Source organism: Siniperca chuatsi, linkage group LG9, assembly GCF_020085105.1.
Source record: "Siniperca chuatsi isolate FFG_IHB_CAS linkage group LG9, ASM2008510v1, whole genome shotgun sequence".
NCBI lineage: Eukaryota > Metazoa > Chordata > Actinopteri > Centrarchiformes > Sinipercidae > Siniperca > Siniperca chuatsi.
The window spans coordinates 24639098-24656012 of record NC_058050.1 but is presented as its reverse complement, the minus strand read 5'-3'; the positions used below and the strand labels follow the sequence as shown (position 1 = coordinate 24656012).

The 16915-nt window shown below is 42.6% G+C and overlaps 1 protein-coding gene across 34 annotated transcripts in view; it reads right to left on the bottom strand.

Moving 5' to 3' along the window:
- The window catches only part of rims2a (regulating synaptic membrane exocytosis 2a), a 154861-nt gene that overhangs the window by 108161 nt on the left and 29785 nt on the right, over positions 1-16915 (bottom strand). For 25 of the 34 annotated variants that reach the window (XM_044207214.1, XM_044207216.1, XM_044207213.1 and 22 more), the window contains one exon: positions 6131-6423. In XM_044207214.1, the coding sequence (XP_044063149.1) occupies positions 6131-6423 (293 nt within the window). Of the gene's footprint in view, positions 1-1023; positions 1756-6130; positions 6424-16915 lie in introns of those variants that run through there. The other 9 variants (XM_044207244.1, XM_044207251.1, XM_044207243.1 and 6 more) reach the window with 6 other exon arrangements.

Below are 16915 nucleotides of genomic sequence, written 5' to 3'. Positions count from 1 at the left end.
CCTGCGCCTATAGCGAGAAATAAAAGAGGCCTGCGTGTTCTCTCGGCCCTGCGGCTGTTTGCAAGTTTGAAGCCCTTCTGCAGTCTGCATAATGTGTCTAACAGCCATGCCTGGCCAGATGAACAGGGGCCTCTCCGTGGGGGAACGAAGCATTTAGCAGACTAATCATAATATGCTCCAATGCATCTAAGTGAGATCCAACTTCTCTCTCTCTCTCATGACACACAACACAAGCACTTCTTTTCCAGCAAATGTAAAAATACAGTAGGCCTGTATGTTGCAGTAACACTGAAGCTAAAATGGTAGTAAAATACTACATTTTGTAAATAATGAAAATAATTGCCCTATAAGACTTGGTATAAAGATTTCTTAATTCAGTGGAAATCTGTATATTTATGCATGTTTGTTAATGGTTTTCTGCAGTTTAGTCAGTATTTTTGTCAAGTAACTCATACCTGCTCTGTTGTGTATACTTGTCCTTGCTCCAAAAACATAATGGCCTGTGTTTGAGTGTGTAAGAAGATGTGGGTGTGTAGGTGTGCGACTGTGTGTGAGTGTGGTGTTTCCTCACTCATTTCCAGCTCTGGACTCTTTTAAAAATGCACATTTACCCTCCTCACCCCCTCACGTTCCCCTCTCAGGCACAGCAGCAGCAGAGGCAGTGGACTACAGCACACATGCTGCAGCAGCGGTGCGCTGGGGCATACGCGCACGCGCACACATACATACACTGCTACTCGCACAGCACAGCCTCGGCGTGGTCATAGTCTACCTAAACGGTTCATCCCCCCCCACCCCACCCCCCGCCGCCAAACGCGCACACAGCAAACCGCGGCAGCATCACTGATCGGCTCCATCATCCAGCCAGGAAATATCTGCAGCAGCAACAGTACTATACTGTAGGTTGTTATTACGCAGGCTGGCTGCCGATCGATAACCCCCACCCCCAATACTCGTTTGACATACCAACGGGGAAGCCCTTCCTCATAAATCAGGGCATTTCTTTACAAAGGAATCACTCACCCGATGTTGCTCAACGCCTGCTCGAACAGCTCCGTCTGCAAGATGTTCTGAGGCGCCGAGAAAGCCCCGTTGAAATGTGATAAAACCGAGCTACAGAACTGACGCAATGTCTCAAACTGCATTTTCCCCCTCCGTTTTCTTTTATCCTCAGTAAATGATCACCCTTTCCTTTCACCAACAACACATCCCAAAGCCGCGCTCTCTCCGGACGCCCCCCTCCACACATAGGCCTACACCTCCTCAGTATTTTGTTATTATAATTAGCGCATTAAACGCAGAAAAGACGCCGATCAAGTTCCATATTTCTCCTGCCGCTCCTGGTAAAAAGTGTCCTTAAATGAGACGCATTCCGGGCGGGATCCTTCCGTCATATTGCTTCGGACTTGAAGCAAGAAAAATGAGGTAGTACCGGTGCCGGTAACGAGCCGTTTCTTCCTCTCGCTAAAATCTCTTCTCGGTGTGCAGGAAGAGGCGAAGGAGCGCCCGGAGGAGAGAAGAAGCGGAGAAGCATCCTACACGGCAGCCAGCAGCAGCAGCAGCAGCATCCCTTACCGGCGCCTCAGCTGCTGCCTCACATTCAACTCATATTTCCCGTCGCCTATGAAGAGCACACACACGTACAAACACACACACACACGTACAAACACACACACACACACACACACACACACACACACACACACACACACTACGGGGCTGATATGCAGTCGTGAGCACTCTTTGCCATATCTCTCCATTCTCTCTCATGCAATCTTTGAGACGTGCACAGCAGCAGATGACCACAATACAATACAGGGCAGAGAGGCGACGCTGTTGGCAGGTTTTCTCCCCATATCCGGCTCCAGAGCATCAGCTCCTCATCACTCATAAGAGGACAGTCCTAATAACTCTGAAAGGGAGAGTGTCTGCCTGTGAGGAAAGGGCACACATAAAAAGAGGGGGGGGGGGGGTTCCCGAGGGGTTACATATTTATTTATTCAATGCTTTTCATTTTATTCAGTCAGTGGCTCGGCATGTAACTGTAAAGAGTAAAAATTAGCTGAAAGAAATCCAGTGAGCATTTGTCAACAGCAATGTCTCTTTCCAGAAATCATGACCCGGTTACTCAAGATAATCCACAGATTTGTTGTGAGCAGTTTCATGTAGGAACTATTTCCGATAGTTCCTACATGAAACCGGTCATGACTTCTGGAAAGAGACGTTGCTGTTGAGTTTTTCAAATGTATTTTTTTGGCGCTTTGAGCACCACAAGCCGCCATGTAGTCCCATTATACTCAAAAAATGCAGACATCTCTACGGCCGATATCTCCACAAGTCGGGACCTCACACCAAAACAGTCTAGATGGATAAATAGCACTACAGACAAGAATGAATGAGTTCTGCTATATGTAAGTTTAAAGTACCATTTCCTGAGCAGGAAGATGACCTGTTTGTCTGTGTTAGACCTTCAATATCTAAATCCTGAGAGATCGCTACAAATAAGTAGCTATTCAGCAGTTGGTTATAATGCAGCCTCGTATTACGAGGATATAGAACGATGATAGGATTGTGATAATGTTATTATTGCGATGATAATGGCTCACAGATAGATCTCCATATCTGCATAACTCCGTGAAATTCCTCTGTTAAAACATCATCAATTGCTATCCACCCTTCCCAGGTTAATTTGTACCAAAATTCAAAATTAGCCCCTGGTAGAGCAAAATGCTCAAGCGTATGCAAAGATACTAAAAACCATTACATGACACGCAGCATCAATTTGATCACTCTAAATTTTTTACAGTTAAAGGAAAATTCTTTACAACGCATGAGAAGGCTATGAAAATATCAAAATAAGACCCAGGAGTTTAAGCACCTGGGTCTGGACAGTGAGCCATCATTCATGTTATTATTTACACCTGTGCTTTTCCTACTGTGACATGTCAAAATGTCTTTTGTGAAAATTGCTGAGATCTGGGCATGTGACCAGCTGCTGAAACCAGCGTTACTACTGAGTGCACAGGGCCACAATACAAGCAATATGTTTCAAATAAGTTTACAGACTGATCATATTATCCAAACCAGTTATTTAACTGTAACAACAAATTTTAACATTAATGTTATTACCCCAACTGTCTGCTGCAAACATCCATTAGATTTTGAAGATTTATTCAACTATGACCTACTGCACTTACTGCAGTTGTACACACATGCAGTTTTACAATGCAAAGGACAATTGTAATGGGCATTTCAGGTATGTTCACTTTAGGTCTCACTTCCATATGAGTGGTTTAGAGTTAAACTGAGGATTTGTTTTAAATCTTTCTCAGTGTCTGACCGCTCGTGTTGCTTGCATACTGGACTTTGGGTGTCGCAGCAAAATCAGATCACAATTTGGGAGTAAATGTTATGTTAAATGATGAAAACTAGAAAAAAATTAACTCTGCTCATAAGGCAGCGTTGTATTACTGGCTGACTAAATATATGCATAAGATTGGGCCTGTTTAGGGCTGAACTGAGACAGACTAGGTTAGACTAAGCAATGATGAACTGAACTGGGTTGGGCTGGATGTTAAAGGGCCAGTCCAGGCTGAGTGTGTTCCTCTTCCTGGCAGGCTGAACGCCTCTGCTGCCCGGCTGAATGTGTTGAAAAAATGCAGATTCTGAAGAAATTCCACCAGTGAGTATGTTCCAATCCCAGTGTAATCATTGTTGTTTCATCAGCCTCACCCAACACTGCAGCTGTCCCAGCGTATCTGTGTGTTCATTCAAATGACACCTCCGAGACCAAGATAAATTAGAAGCCTTCCCAAGTTATTTCTCCTTATAAATAGACTGTCAGCTTTTTCCCCTCCTTTCTTCAGCAGAACAGATCCAGGAGTTAATTTAAACATTCTTTAAGATTAATGAAAGTGGGTTTTGGTGCTTATGCAGTGGGAGTTCTATTTATGGACTCTCTGCTATCCATCATCAGCATTATCCCTTGAATTTTCAGACAGCCAGTTTCCTGTTGTGTCACTGCGTATGTAGGCAATGCCAAAGCGAGAATCGCTCCCTGGTACCATCTACACCTTTCTAGCCATGCGATCAATTAATATACAGTGGCGAGGGCCTGGGCTGGAACAGAAAGTGACGGGATGACTGAATGCTTGGAGCAGTCTGATCTATAGTCAGTCTGATCATCCATTAAAACCACCTTAAAGCAGCCAGCCATTTGAGGAGATGGATAATGTACTGCTGTTGCACTGATACACAAAACACTGTTATCCTGCATCACTATTAAAGGTTTATAATAGTGTTGCTTTGATTACAATTTGCAGTTACAGATGATGCTCTGCTCTTTATTGTACTTTACTGTGCAGTGTGTATTCAGAGTATAGAAACATCATGGATGAGAGATTTAACAAGGACAATTTTACCAAGACAGGGGAGAAAATTGTGTCTATTTTGGAGTCATAACAATGCTTCTGAGTATGTGTCACAGTTGCACAGCAGCTTCATTACACTGTGAAAGCACTGAAAGTATGTACACTTATATCCAACATTCAGTGCTGGTTAATGAGCAGGTATGTTGGATATATCCATCAAAATATCCATTTGCAGCAAAATATCAAGCAATTAAACCGAACAGTTTTTCCCCAGGAGTATATTAAGAAGTAAATACAAGGTTGCAGTGGCAGAGAGAGGACACAGAACTAACATTTACAAGGTCAGCAGAGAATAAGAACAGGGACATGGGCTGGATTGGGATAGAGTCAAATTCATCTCCTTTCCTACTGCACCTCTCCCTCTTTTTGGATTCAGGCTACCCGCTGAGTTTGCTCTCTGCCGGATGGCACAACACACAGCCCACATTTCCCATCTTCCCATCGGGAAGTCTGATCCCGTGGGCAGAGAGGACCAGCAGAGAGACAAAGACATCTGTTGGTCCGTCACAGCATGCAGAACCCACAGACTAAGCGTTATGAAAAACAAAACCTGATATCACAGCCTTACTGTAACACAAGAGAGAAACAGGGGGTGTGTTCCCTTCCAGAGTTTCACCGCTGCCAGTATGACCATAGTCATTTCACTTTACAGATCACGGGTTTGTTGTCCCAAACTGAAGACAATTTTAGACATCCTGAGGGAAAGTAATTAGCTTGTTTATGTCCACATATAAGTCTGGCCCAGTTTAAGTATAGTCTAAGGTTGCACTGAACAAATGTCGAGTTATCCTACATCTGAGAAGGAGCAAACAAGTACATGAGAGAGGTTTTCTGCTGTGGAAATACATTTCTAGAAAGTGTGTAGATACTGAGTATAAGCTTCTCCTCCTCCTTTTGGAGGAAGAAAGAGGAAGGGGCCCCCATGTGGACATCAAAGTAACTACCTTACTTGAACCCAGTATCAAGAAATAGGCAACCGGTTATAAGACTCACAAGCACAGCATGTCCGTGTTGTCAGCATCTGAGAGTGTGCTACTCAGAGGGGGCATTTAGTGCATATGACAAATGGAACACAATGTTCTGCATTGCAATTAGGCCTGCTCTTGCTTTTCTACTCCAAAAGCATATTAATAATGCTTAATTTTCAGGCCTTGCGGTGCCTGAACTAGCCTACAAACATTCCTGATGACAAAACAGTTATTTAAGTTTTTAAAAATGCAGTTTGCAAACACCCTTCATCTCCCAGCACCCAATCCTAGCTGAGCCTGGCTCAAACCATCTGTGTTGATATGTGTTGTGTGCTGTATGTGTGTGTGTGTGTTTGAAGAAGAGAGAGACTGAGTGGGTGGATGACTGTTGTAGATTTGCTGAGTTAGTGCCAGATACAGTATCTGTGTCTCTGTCTCCTTTATAGGCCTCATGGGCTCCAAGTACAAGCCGTTTTATATGGGGCCTTGACTGGTTCGCTAGAAGATTGCTCTTATGCAGGGCTTGAGTCTCATTGCTAATGCTAAAAGACTCTTGCAGTCACGTCCATGCACCTTCATGAAGTGGCATCGTATGCAAGGTCTTTACTTCTGTGATGCATTATTCCCTGATCAAACAATCTACTTGACTTTACACAATAATAAAAACAACTCAGTGTAACTCATATGGAGCATGTAGTAGGTGTGTGCTTTTTTTCCACACATAGAACTGACCTGTCTATGGGTGCGTCGCCGGGTAGAGAGTACCTCAGCCCCGAACCGTTGTCAAGGGACGCCTGTCTGGGCAGGAGCCCGCTGTGAGGTCTGCTTCTGTCTGACGCTGGTGTCAAGTCTCCTGAGGCTCCCTGGTAGGGGTACAGGGACGGGTCCTGCAGTTTGGCCTTCTTCCCCTGCGGCCCGCCCTCAAACACGCTCCGCACCTGACCAGGCCCCGAGCCGTAGAACCACGCCCCCGATTTGGTGAGGATTTCTTGTTGTTTTCGGCACAAGTTGCATACCCACATAACCTGCAGGGAAGAAAAGGGGGGCGTTAATAGTTTGGAATGATGACTGACAGGCAGATGTTGTCTTATATAACCTATGATGAGCTGTAATGGAGTGATTTGGGTGTTTGTGTTATGTAAAGCTGTAACACCACTGTGAGGCATATCGCTGATGCTAAGTGAAAATGTTTTTACATCTAAAATGAGGTATAACTAATCAGATTTGAAAGGGGGTTTAAACTCTGAAAGAAATCAACAAACTTGGAGTTTTGAGTTTTCACCCCACAGCGATAATATTCAAAAACAGTATTGATAATTCATGTTGATGAGGTGAATGATGAAATATTTTACACATACAGCAGCCTTTGATATCATTGAAAGGTAAAATCATATGGATTCAGTTTATTATTATCATTATTATTATTATTATTATACATTTTGAGTGTGTGAGTCCAAATAGTCCTTGTAGATCTCTTAGTACAGATCAAACGTGCTAAGGTTTCCATATTGCACATAAGCTCATTTTTTTCTTTTTCATTATGACGCAGTACATTACTATTAAACTCTTGTTTCTGGTTAACAAACTGCAACAATGCAGAGCCTACATGACTAATGATTGAAGGTATTATTCACACCTTAATGAAGGTACAGTAGAGATAACGCAATTGCGGTTAATGCACTTTGGAAAGATAAATGGAAAATAATTGCAACATTTTCCCTCTGTTATACTCTACAAGGACTGGAGAGATGGAGGTTTTTACTGCTCTTTGATGTCGTGCCTTTATCTGCTCTATACTGCAGCCCCAGCAGCAAACTCACCACATTAGCCTCATAAATCCAGGAGCAGACAGGAGCCCTGATCACTATACACACACATGTACACAGACACAACACACACACAGCATGGTAAAGCTCAGCATTCTGTCTCGAGTCATCTTCTGGAGAAAACTTATATGGTTTTATTTGTAAAAACTGCATCATTTGATATATGTTACGGTGAAACATGAATCTCACTCAAGCCTGCTCCGCATGAGCACACCTGTCTTGTTAACACCGAGCAACTTAAAGTGATATCTAAGTGTGTCTGAGAAGACCAGGAGCTTGCCAAATGATTGACAGGCCAGACAGCCAGTAGGGCAGCCAAGAGCTACTGCAGCCCCCCACTGCCCACCACATTCCCCGTCTTTACAGTCCCAGTGCTGAGTCAGTGCATTACTGTTATTAGTGTGAGCGGGCTCTGAATGCTGCCTCACCCACCATCAGTTGGTCTGTAGCTCGCCAGTTTCAGTAAGCACTGAATCAAATAAAAAATGACTGATAAGTTATTTGTAGATTAACTGAACTCGCTTAAACTGTACAGTTACTGGCTGCAGCGGTTCAAAAGCTGGATTAGTAGCCTTAGCCTAAACCAGAACTGCTTATCTCAGTGGCTGGCTGGACCTGAAGAACAGGGTGATACAGAGTAGTAACTGCTGTGGAAGAAACGCAACTAACGATCCCAGGGGTCAGCAACCTGTAGCATGCCATGTAAAGTTTTTGCACTAGCACACTGATAAAAATAAGAATTTTTATGGGGTGCCTGGGTGGAGTAGCAGAAAAAGCAGTCGTCCAATTACACAACTCAAGATTCAGTCCCCAGGCTCTAGTGAGGCTGGCTGAGTCATCAAACATGTCAGTGTTCATGGGTGGGAAGTAAGTGAGAGATCATGTCCTTGTCACAGAGCTAGTGACTTACTGGTTGGTCAGGACGGGGTGCTTGTACAAAATCTGGGAGGGATTTCATAAAACTCCACGCCATAACACCCTCCTTGTGAAGCTCCCAGCTGGCAGCTGTCTACATCCTCCTCAGACTAGCAGCGTGAGATAGCAGCAACAAGTACAGTGTGTTTGGTATAATTTGTGATTTCAATATGAGCAGGGTGTATCTCTCTGTTTCTCTGTGTGTGTGTCTGTGTAAGTGCGTGTGTGAGTGAATAGGGAGATAAAATTGCCATTTGGAATCAGCAGTAACAATATGTGCAAACATTGACAGGTGCAGCACATGGCAAACTATGACTCAAAGCTTTCAACCACAGCCATTTTGTGTCAGCAATGCAACGAAACAGAAACTGAGACTTGCAAGGCAATGAAGATTGACACTTTGACTTGGCAGCTACAGGTAGATATTGCATGTTTAGGAAAAAAATGTAGACAGGCAAAAGACATTTTAAAGGTTGCCATCACTGGTTCTGTCATGGATTAGTACTGCAGGAATGTACAGGACTTCCTTCTCGGGGATGTAGCACCACTGAAACAAGCAGTGAGTTCTGTGAGAGCATGGAAACACACTAAACGCGCTAAAAAGCAATGATGAATTATTTTAGTTACATTTCAAATGTAGTGCAAAAAAGGTTAGCAGTCACACCGCAGGCAGCATGTACTGGCTTATGTGATATTGACACATGAGGCATTTACAACCAGCTATCAATGTTACAGATGGGCTATAACTGTGCTGACACACAATGGAAGAAGGGAGGCTACAAATTGTGCTTTATGTGTCCCAGAGGAGTGTAGCCAGTGAGGCCATGACTGCCTCTTTAACTGGGGTCATGGTGAGAGCTCTGCAGTGAACCATGAGTCATCAGCTAAGACCCGGGAGCCACCAAGGCCAGTTTATCTGCTAATCAGTCACACATCACTTCCTTCACCTGGAAGTTACACACATGTACATACTTACACATGTATGAGCGTGCACACAAACTGTAATTTGTTTGACATTATATCCTAAAATGAAAATAAGTCTGAGGAATTTCCCAACTTGTGAAAAAGATTCCTACTTGAGTTTTTTTTTCCTAACAAAAGATTTCCGTATTCTGCAGTGACCAAAGGCTGAATCATAACCTATAACCAATCTGTTATAGTTTCCACAATCTAATCGATACTGATACTATTAGGTGAAAATAGCATACCTAATTTTATTTTTACATTAACCTTTTCAGTTGGAACATTACACATTATATATCCTAATAATGAAAATGTAACATGCATTTCAGAGTTTGAGCTCTACTCATAAAACAGTGTTTCACCTGTGGTTAATTACTGAAATCTGCCCTTCTCTCTCTCTCTCTCAATCGGCCCAGTTCTTCACAGAAAACTGCAGCCTATGACCTACATATTTACCCCTCCAAACTGCAATTAAGAGTCAGTTTCTGTGCACCTCTCCGGTCTGCCAATAATAATTAACCACGTTCTCAGCCCTTGGACTCCACATGTCAAGCTCTTTTATCTCATCAGTGAATACCTAATAGCATATTAGTATTCCAAAAAAAAAAAAAAAAAAAACAGGCCAACAAAAACGTGCATGGGTCCAGTTAATGTTGAGCACACTGAGCCTCAAACATCAATACTTGGATTTGATTTGCACTTTGGAACAGAGTCAGAATGAAAATGGATGTTTATACAGTGCATTAGGCAGGAAGCGCAAAAGTAAGGGAAATGTCACTGCCGGGTTGAATCCTCATATGTCCAAAACATTACATGGACTGCAAAATAAAAACAGACTTGTTTTGAACTGGATGACTGCCTTTTGAGATTATCCAAAGGGATTTTAAAGGGCTGCGTGAGAGGTTAAAGAGTTTTATCAACTGATAGAGAAGCATGTGGAATATGATCTACGAGGTTTTTCTTAACAGGAAAAAGGAACCTTTTTAGCATCCTTGCTAAGGATGCTAAATGGATTCGAACACAATCTAGGTTGAAATGGGATTTAGCATTATGATTCTATTCTAAATGACTGTACAAATCTCTCAGATCTTAAAAATAACCAAATTTCAAGGAAAAATGTAATCATGCTGTATCTGAGTGCCAGATATATGACAGTAACAGAAAAATGTTGTTTCATTCATTACACTTTTTATTCTGTCTTTAGTCACACTGGCAGAGACATCACACAGCATGAGGCTGCTAACAGTCCATCTAGGGACGCAGCCCAAAGACAGTGTGATCTCAACCCACACTTAAGGGAAACTGCAATACCCCTCATTCATAATAGTATACAGACACAGACTCCACAACAGATGCATGTATGCACAATGATACACACACAGGTCAAACAGCCAGAGGTGTGTTCACTTTCGCTGCAGCCATTCTGCCCAAGACACGCATACACACACACACTTCCCTTTGGCTTAACTCTTCACGGCTGAGCACAGGCAACGGGTTGGGGGCTCCGACCCTCGGGCAGGGCCATTTCTCCCTGTGTTTGCACATTTCATAGTCATTGAACCTGCAGCTAAAATAGAAAGCTGAAAACCTAGCACTACCACACTCCAGGAAGATACATACTCTATTAAATGTGCTATAGGCTGTTTACTGAAGAACTGAATTAAGGGAAACAAACACCCAGTGCCATGGGATCAATAAATAATTTCCTTTCTAATACTTTCTCTTCAGACAGAGGGTGTTACCAGTGATACCAGCAAATATAATCTTTAAAAAATGTGTCTGCTTAGAAGAGTGAAAATAGCAAAAAAATACACCAGCTAAGGATGCCACTGAAGGACAGACTATCTTTGACAGAAAACATTTATCTAATCCAAAATGATGTGTGCCATATGGCCTGTCTCATAAAGATGCTGTGATATAGATTTTGAAAATGACCTTCTTTTGTGGTGAACAGTCCTACCTTATATATACGACACATAACTATATAGAAAATAACATGTACCCTTCAGCACCGTACTTGAGATGCTCCCGTTTGCCCCGTTCAAAATGTTCCTGGGGAGTCATACACACACACACAGCTCTCTCTTGTGGCCATTAAACTGCAGTACAACATTACTTAACAGAGGCTCCAGAGTGAATCAGCAGTATCCTTCAGGCATACCACAGCGTGCACAAATGGAAAGCCAGCTCCGATGTTAAATTAAATCAATTAACGGTACATTTTTACATTCATAACAGTATATGTGATATAATTGCTAAAATGATTCTCTTGGTTTCACAGGAGGCTGTTAAGAGAGGGCCTTTGTAGTGATTGTCATCGCTGCCACATTCATTTTATTTGAGAGTTAAAAGAAATGCCGTGGTCATCCTGCTGGGCCAGTGGTCTAAGATGCATACAATGTAACCATGAACCCCCTGGTTTGATTCCATTCAGAAACCGCATTTCATTGAATTTCCTTTCTCCCAGTTTCCTCTTAGTTAACTAAAGGCAAAAATACCCCAAATAATAATTAAAGTAAAGACTAGAGATGGCACATGCTGCAATATTGATGTGGCAGTAAATGACTTGTCATAGGTATCATATTGCTTTGGTGTTTCTCTCCTTCACCTGAACTGAGGTGAACTGAACCACTCATTAAAGACTCATTGTTCGGGGAGTGGAGTGTTCCTCAGAACATCCCAGTCTGGACTGAGTCCAGCTTACGCACACAGGCTTCACTAAGGATACTCTCTAATACACTCCAGAGCAAACTGTTGCCACAGCTGGAGGCTTTGAAGTGTGATGGGCTGCGATGACAGACATTACAATGCATATGTAGGCCAATGAATAATGTCTATCAAGAGAGGGGAAACTATCTATGAATGCGCAGACATCGTTTACTGTTATTTTGAGGAGCAGGATAACATTGGATAAAGTGCATGTTTCTGCACAGATTTTTCCTCTAGCCATATTTTCAACATCATAGATACATATTGTAATACACCTAAATCCAATAAATAAATGGATATTTATTGTGGGGGGGGTTGCCATCTGGAAGCTGTAAATGCAATTGGGTTTTTGAGGCAGTTCTCCAGAATAAAAAGTTTACAGGGCATTTTGGTTCATTTCGCGGCCAATGAGAATGAAAGGGGAGCGCCCCTACATTCACATGCTCCAACACTGGCTGCACGTGGTGAATTACATTTTAATGAGCTTCTAATTTTAGTGTGCGCGCCAGTAATAATAATAGACTTGATGAATATTTATGTTCCTTGTTTGAAGTTTAGAGACACGAGGAAGAGGAGGGAAATACTGTAGAAATCCAAAATGTGGTTTTACATAGAAATGGCAAGTGTGTGTCAGACACACATCCCATTCAGCCTCGCAGACCTAAATAAACGTGTTTAAAAAATGTGCACAGACGTGACGCGCGCTCACTGACACAACATGCAGTAGACTCTCATCTTGGAAGCAAAATTAAATGTCGGTAAAACACTGCAATTAAAACAATGAATTGGCAGATATGCTCTGTCTTTAAAAGGGCATTTGTGGACAGGTTTTCTGAAATTAACTACAGCAGTACATATTATCCGAGAGTGCTGAAATGGTCACATTTCTGACAAACAAAATGACCGGTAAGAAAAACGCGATGCAGTCACAGCCTCATGCTCACTCAGCTTACCCATGGTGCCGCTGGGGGAAAGCACTGTGCCTGTGCACAAAGATCGCCGTGTTTAAGTCCTGATAATGTGGTGACGACTGTCCGCAGCTCCTGAAAATGAAGAAACTGCCGACCTTCAGCACGGCGGACAGCTCCACGTCCAGACAACAGGCTGCCTGCCGGACAGCGGCTGCTGAAAACACCGTGAAGGTTACACCGGGGACTCAACTGACCACATCCGATCCAGCGCAGTCTTCTTCTCTGGTGCTCTCAACAAAGCAATTACAGCATCCGAAGACGCCAATTCATTGAAATGAATGACGGATTCCGATCTTGATTCGTTACACTGGGTCCATCACACAGTGCAACCAACCCCGAACTCAATGTCAGTAGGTCTGCGGGGAGAAAACATGTGAGCCGAGCAATAACGCGTCAAATCACGTTATGTTTCCCACAGCCGCTGTATTAGTTCATCTGTAATAGAGAGTCAGAGCTCTGCCGGAGTTGATGAGAGCTCATTACATATGCGGCGCGTCCCAGCTCTGCTCCTACAGTCCAATGGACAGGCAGAGACACGCGGCTACGCAGAGAACTGAGCGGCACTGCTTTTCCTGTGTCAGCGCACTTTGTCATGCCCGACTCAGTCTGTGCTGTGAGCCTGGGACCATATCTCGGGCTCCAGTTAAACACAGAGCACAGCCGTGGTCATCGCCATCGTTATGTACGTCTCTTCATGTCGTCAGACAACTGCAGCACCATGAAGTCATGGGGCCAGAGGTTACAAAATGTGAACGTGAACGTGTCAGGTAGGCTGCTATGCTGTGTTCACGTGCTGTGGGAATAACTGTCTTGTTAGATTATTTAAGAAGATGTGACTGAATTTTTTCACAAGATGTTTTTAGCTTTTAAATCTCTAACAAACGGGCACTTAGTGAGTCATACAATGACCATATCAAGTAAGGAATTTATTAGAAATGTCGGTGGGTTTTTTTTTTTCAAACCAACTCAAGCTTCTTAATTATCATCAGAAAACAGCATTTCATCAAGTAAGCTTATGCCCATCATCTTTCCCATATGCAGCATTTTATCTAGTGTCAGGGCAAAAACGGCTAACAATGTAGCGATAGCATCCTGTAAAAGTCCTCATACAGCCAATTTTGAAAATGCAGAGTTGTGCAGCGCTCTGCAAACATAAAAATCTCTATATACAACTGAGGGAAATGTATGCTTAGCCATGTTTTCAAGCTCTGCAGCATAGACGCAAATGATGTGCGCCACAACTTCCAGCACTTTGAGGAGCTGAAAATTGATCGATTCTATAATTTTCCATCACTTTTCAACACATTCTAACACATTTAATGGTATTCTTGGGATTTCTAACTAGCTGTTAACACTATCTTCATTGCTACAAAGATACTGTAACATTACATGCAGTTCATAGCTCTTTACATTAATATTGCTAGTACAGTAGTTTTTTTTATGTTTAATAACTATGAATTTCTATTCTCAAAAGAAAATCTGGAATGAACTGCAATGGGTTACAGCATGTGGAATGAAGAGAGTCCATATGGTATCTTCTGATGGTGATAATGATTTCTGTGGTGCTGTTTAGAGGCTCACAAATCTATTTAATTAATACAACATGTTATATAAAATGCTGTTTAAAATTGAAAGAGGACCATATAAAGTACTGTGGTACTTCCTCTTCTATTTTATAGCAGAAATGTTGAGGGGCCAAGAAGCACATGTAACATCTTCAAGAGTTGCTTTAATCACAAATGACTTCCTCCACGGAGACTGTTGATTCCTCGGGCCCTTTTGAAGCCACATCAGAGGAAATGGTGGGGAGCTCCACCGCTACAAGCAGGGATTCTGAAGACTTCACAACACTGACACACAATTTATCTATATCAAAGGCATTTTATATTTTACCCCCAAAATGTCACTTTGTTCTTCAAGTATCTACTGTAGAGGCTAAGCTACCTGGCACAATCAATGAGCAGTGATTGTTATCAACACAGATATTTTATCGCCGTTTTATATCTATTATTCAGCTTGTTGTGATAAGGCAAAGTGATTAATTGTGACTACATGTCAAATGAGTCGTAAACAGCTAAACATGGTTATTGAGCAGAGCTGTTAGTCTTGAGTTGGGTCCATCTTTCCAAGCTTACACTCCTTTACCAGCTGTTTAACTCTGCTAGCTGTTCCAGACATAGAGACTTGTAAATATTCAATGGCGTTTCACAGAACAAGATCTCTCTCGCCACTCCTGTCACCATCTGTGAGAGAGGGAAAGAGTAGACGGATGGAAAAAGGGCAGATTTCACCGCTGCCACCTATTTCACTGAAACACAAGCTTTCAGACAAGCTGGTTGGGTATACCAAAATGTGGCCCGTTCTTCGTGGCAGAGTAATCAAAGCTTCTGTCCATCTGTGAGTACAAGCATGAACACGCAAAACAATCAGTAATCAACATCACAATAGTCCCGGTGGGCTACTGTGGATACTGCATCACAAATCTACACAAAACTAATGCCCTGTGTAGTCTTCTGTATTGGCTAATAACGCGCAGTTAGCATAAAACAACATTCACGGCCCATAAACACCCTACCCTCTCCATAAGTTCTACTCTTCGTCAGAATGCCCAGATAAACATTTAAATTATGCATTAATCTAAAATGCCAATGAAAAGATAATAGATTTGCAAAATCATTGATTGGAAATAAATGGCGTCCAACCAACTGAAGTCACCTATGCTGATATCAGATCAACTGTGACCCGCTTGCAGATGTTTACTTGGTTAAGTTGCACTTCAGCTCAATGACATCTCCTCCTCACAGAACTGAAAGATAATCTTTCATCTGGTCTCAGCTAAAAGCCAACCCCTGCCTTCACTGGCTCCTGCTGACCCTGTTGGCTCCTATTAGCCCATCAGCCCGGAGACACTGGACTCTATTACCAGATAAAAAGAGAACAGACAGTGTAAATGACGGGATGACTAGTGAACTAGCCCAACTCTTTTTACACCCTAATACCTTCGCCACCTCTTCTGCTCATTTCCATGCTGGCTCTCCGTTTCTCTGACTGACGCTGTCATCTGAACTTCTGTATCCTGCCATAAACGCTTACTCTGCTCCCCCGCTGAAGACAAGTCTATGTATAAGCTATTTCTTGGATTTTCAACTCATTCTGAAGGCACATCTGCAAAAATATTTGAAATATGTCAGTTTTGTCAAGCACAGAGATAGTGGAGTGACTAAGTGCTGACAAAGGAGCCACATATACTCCTCTGGACCGGAATCAAATGTTTACCCCTGCATCTTCCTTTGAGGTTTGTAGTTGTATCTCAGTATACACAAATATATAGTTTTCCTTACATTACAAAGTGTTATTCAATTAATTTTTGAGCAACACTATATTAACATCAGTGTCCATGGTCTATATGGAGAATTGACCTTGAGTGTCAAGAAGCCAGAGCACCACCAGGTAAATAGCAGGCATTGCCTCAGTGGCACATCCCAGGGCCTCTCTGCCAATACTGTCCATTGCCAGCCTGCTGCCACTGTTATTGCTCAACACCATCTGTACAACAAGGTAACTGATCTCCCTGCTATTATCTGCCATTGAACAATGGCAGCATGTACAACTGGGATCTTGGCAATGTAGGGAGCAGCAGGGCGTGGTCTCTCCCCAGGGTTTCTGCTGCTCTGATGTTTGGATCAAACCTGCTGGAATGTACTTCCCTCCAGTGTGGCCTATAGACTTGTTTGCTTACTGTTTGGCAGTCAACAGCTAAACACAAGCAGGTTAGAGATAAGACAGCTATGGGAAATCTATGTTATACATGGACAAGAACAATGATATGTCCCCTATGATGTGTTCATCTGGCTGTCTTTGTGATGCTATATTTCTTTGGTTAGTAGCACAGATAATCCCCAAGGCTATTCAATACTACAGTCAGTCAGTATTGCTTTCCCTTTCTGATCTATATTGTTCTATACATCACATGTAGGACTATATATTGGCGGTGATTGGGATAGTTTGGATCAGCTGTGGGATTTCATATTGATCAAAACCCTTTCTACCAATAGTGTGGTTAGAAAAGCAACTTCCCTAACTTGCTTGTTGGAGTAAGTATTATTATTTTAAGTCTCAAGCCCAAACCTATT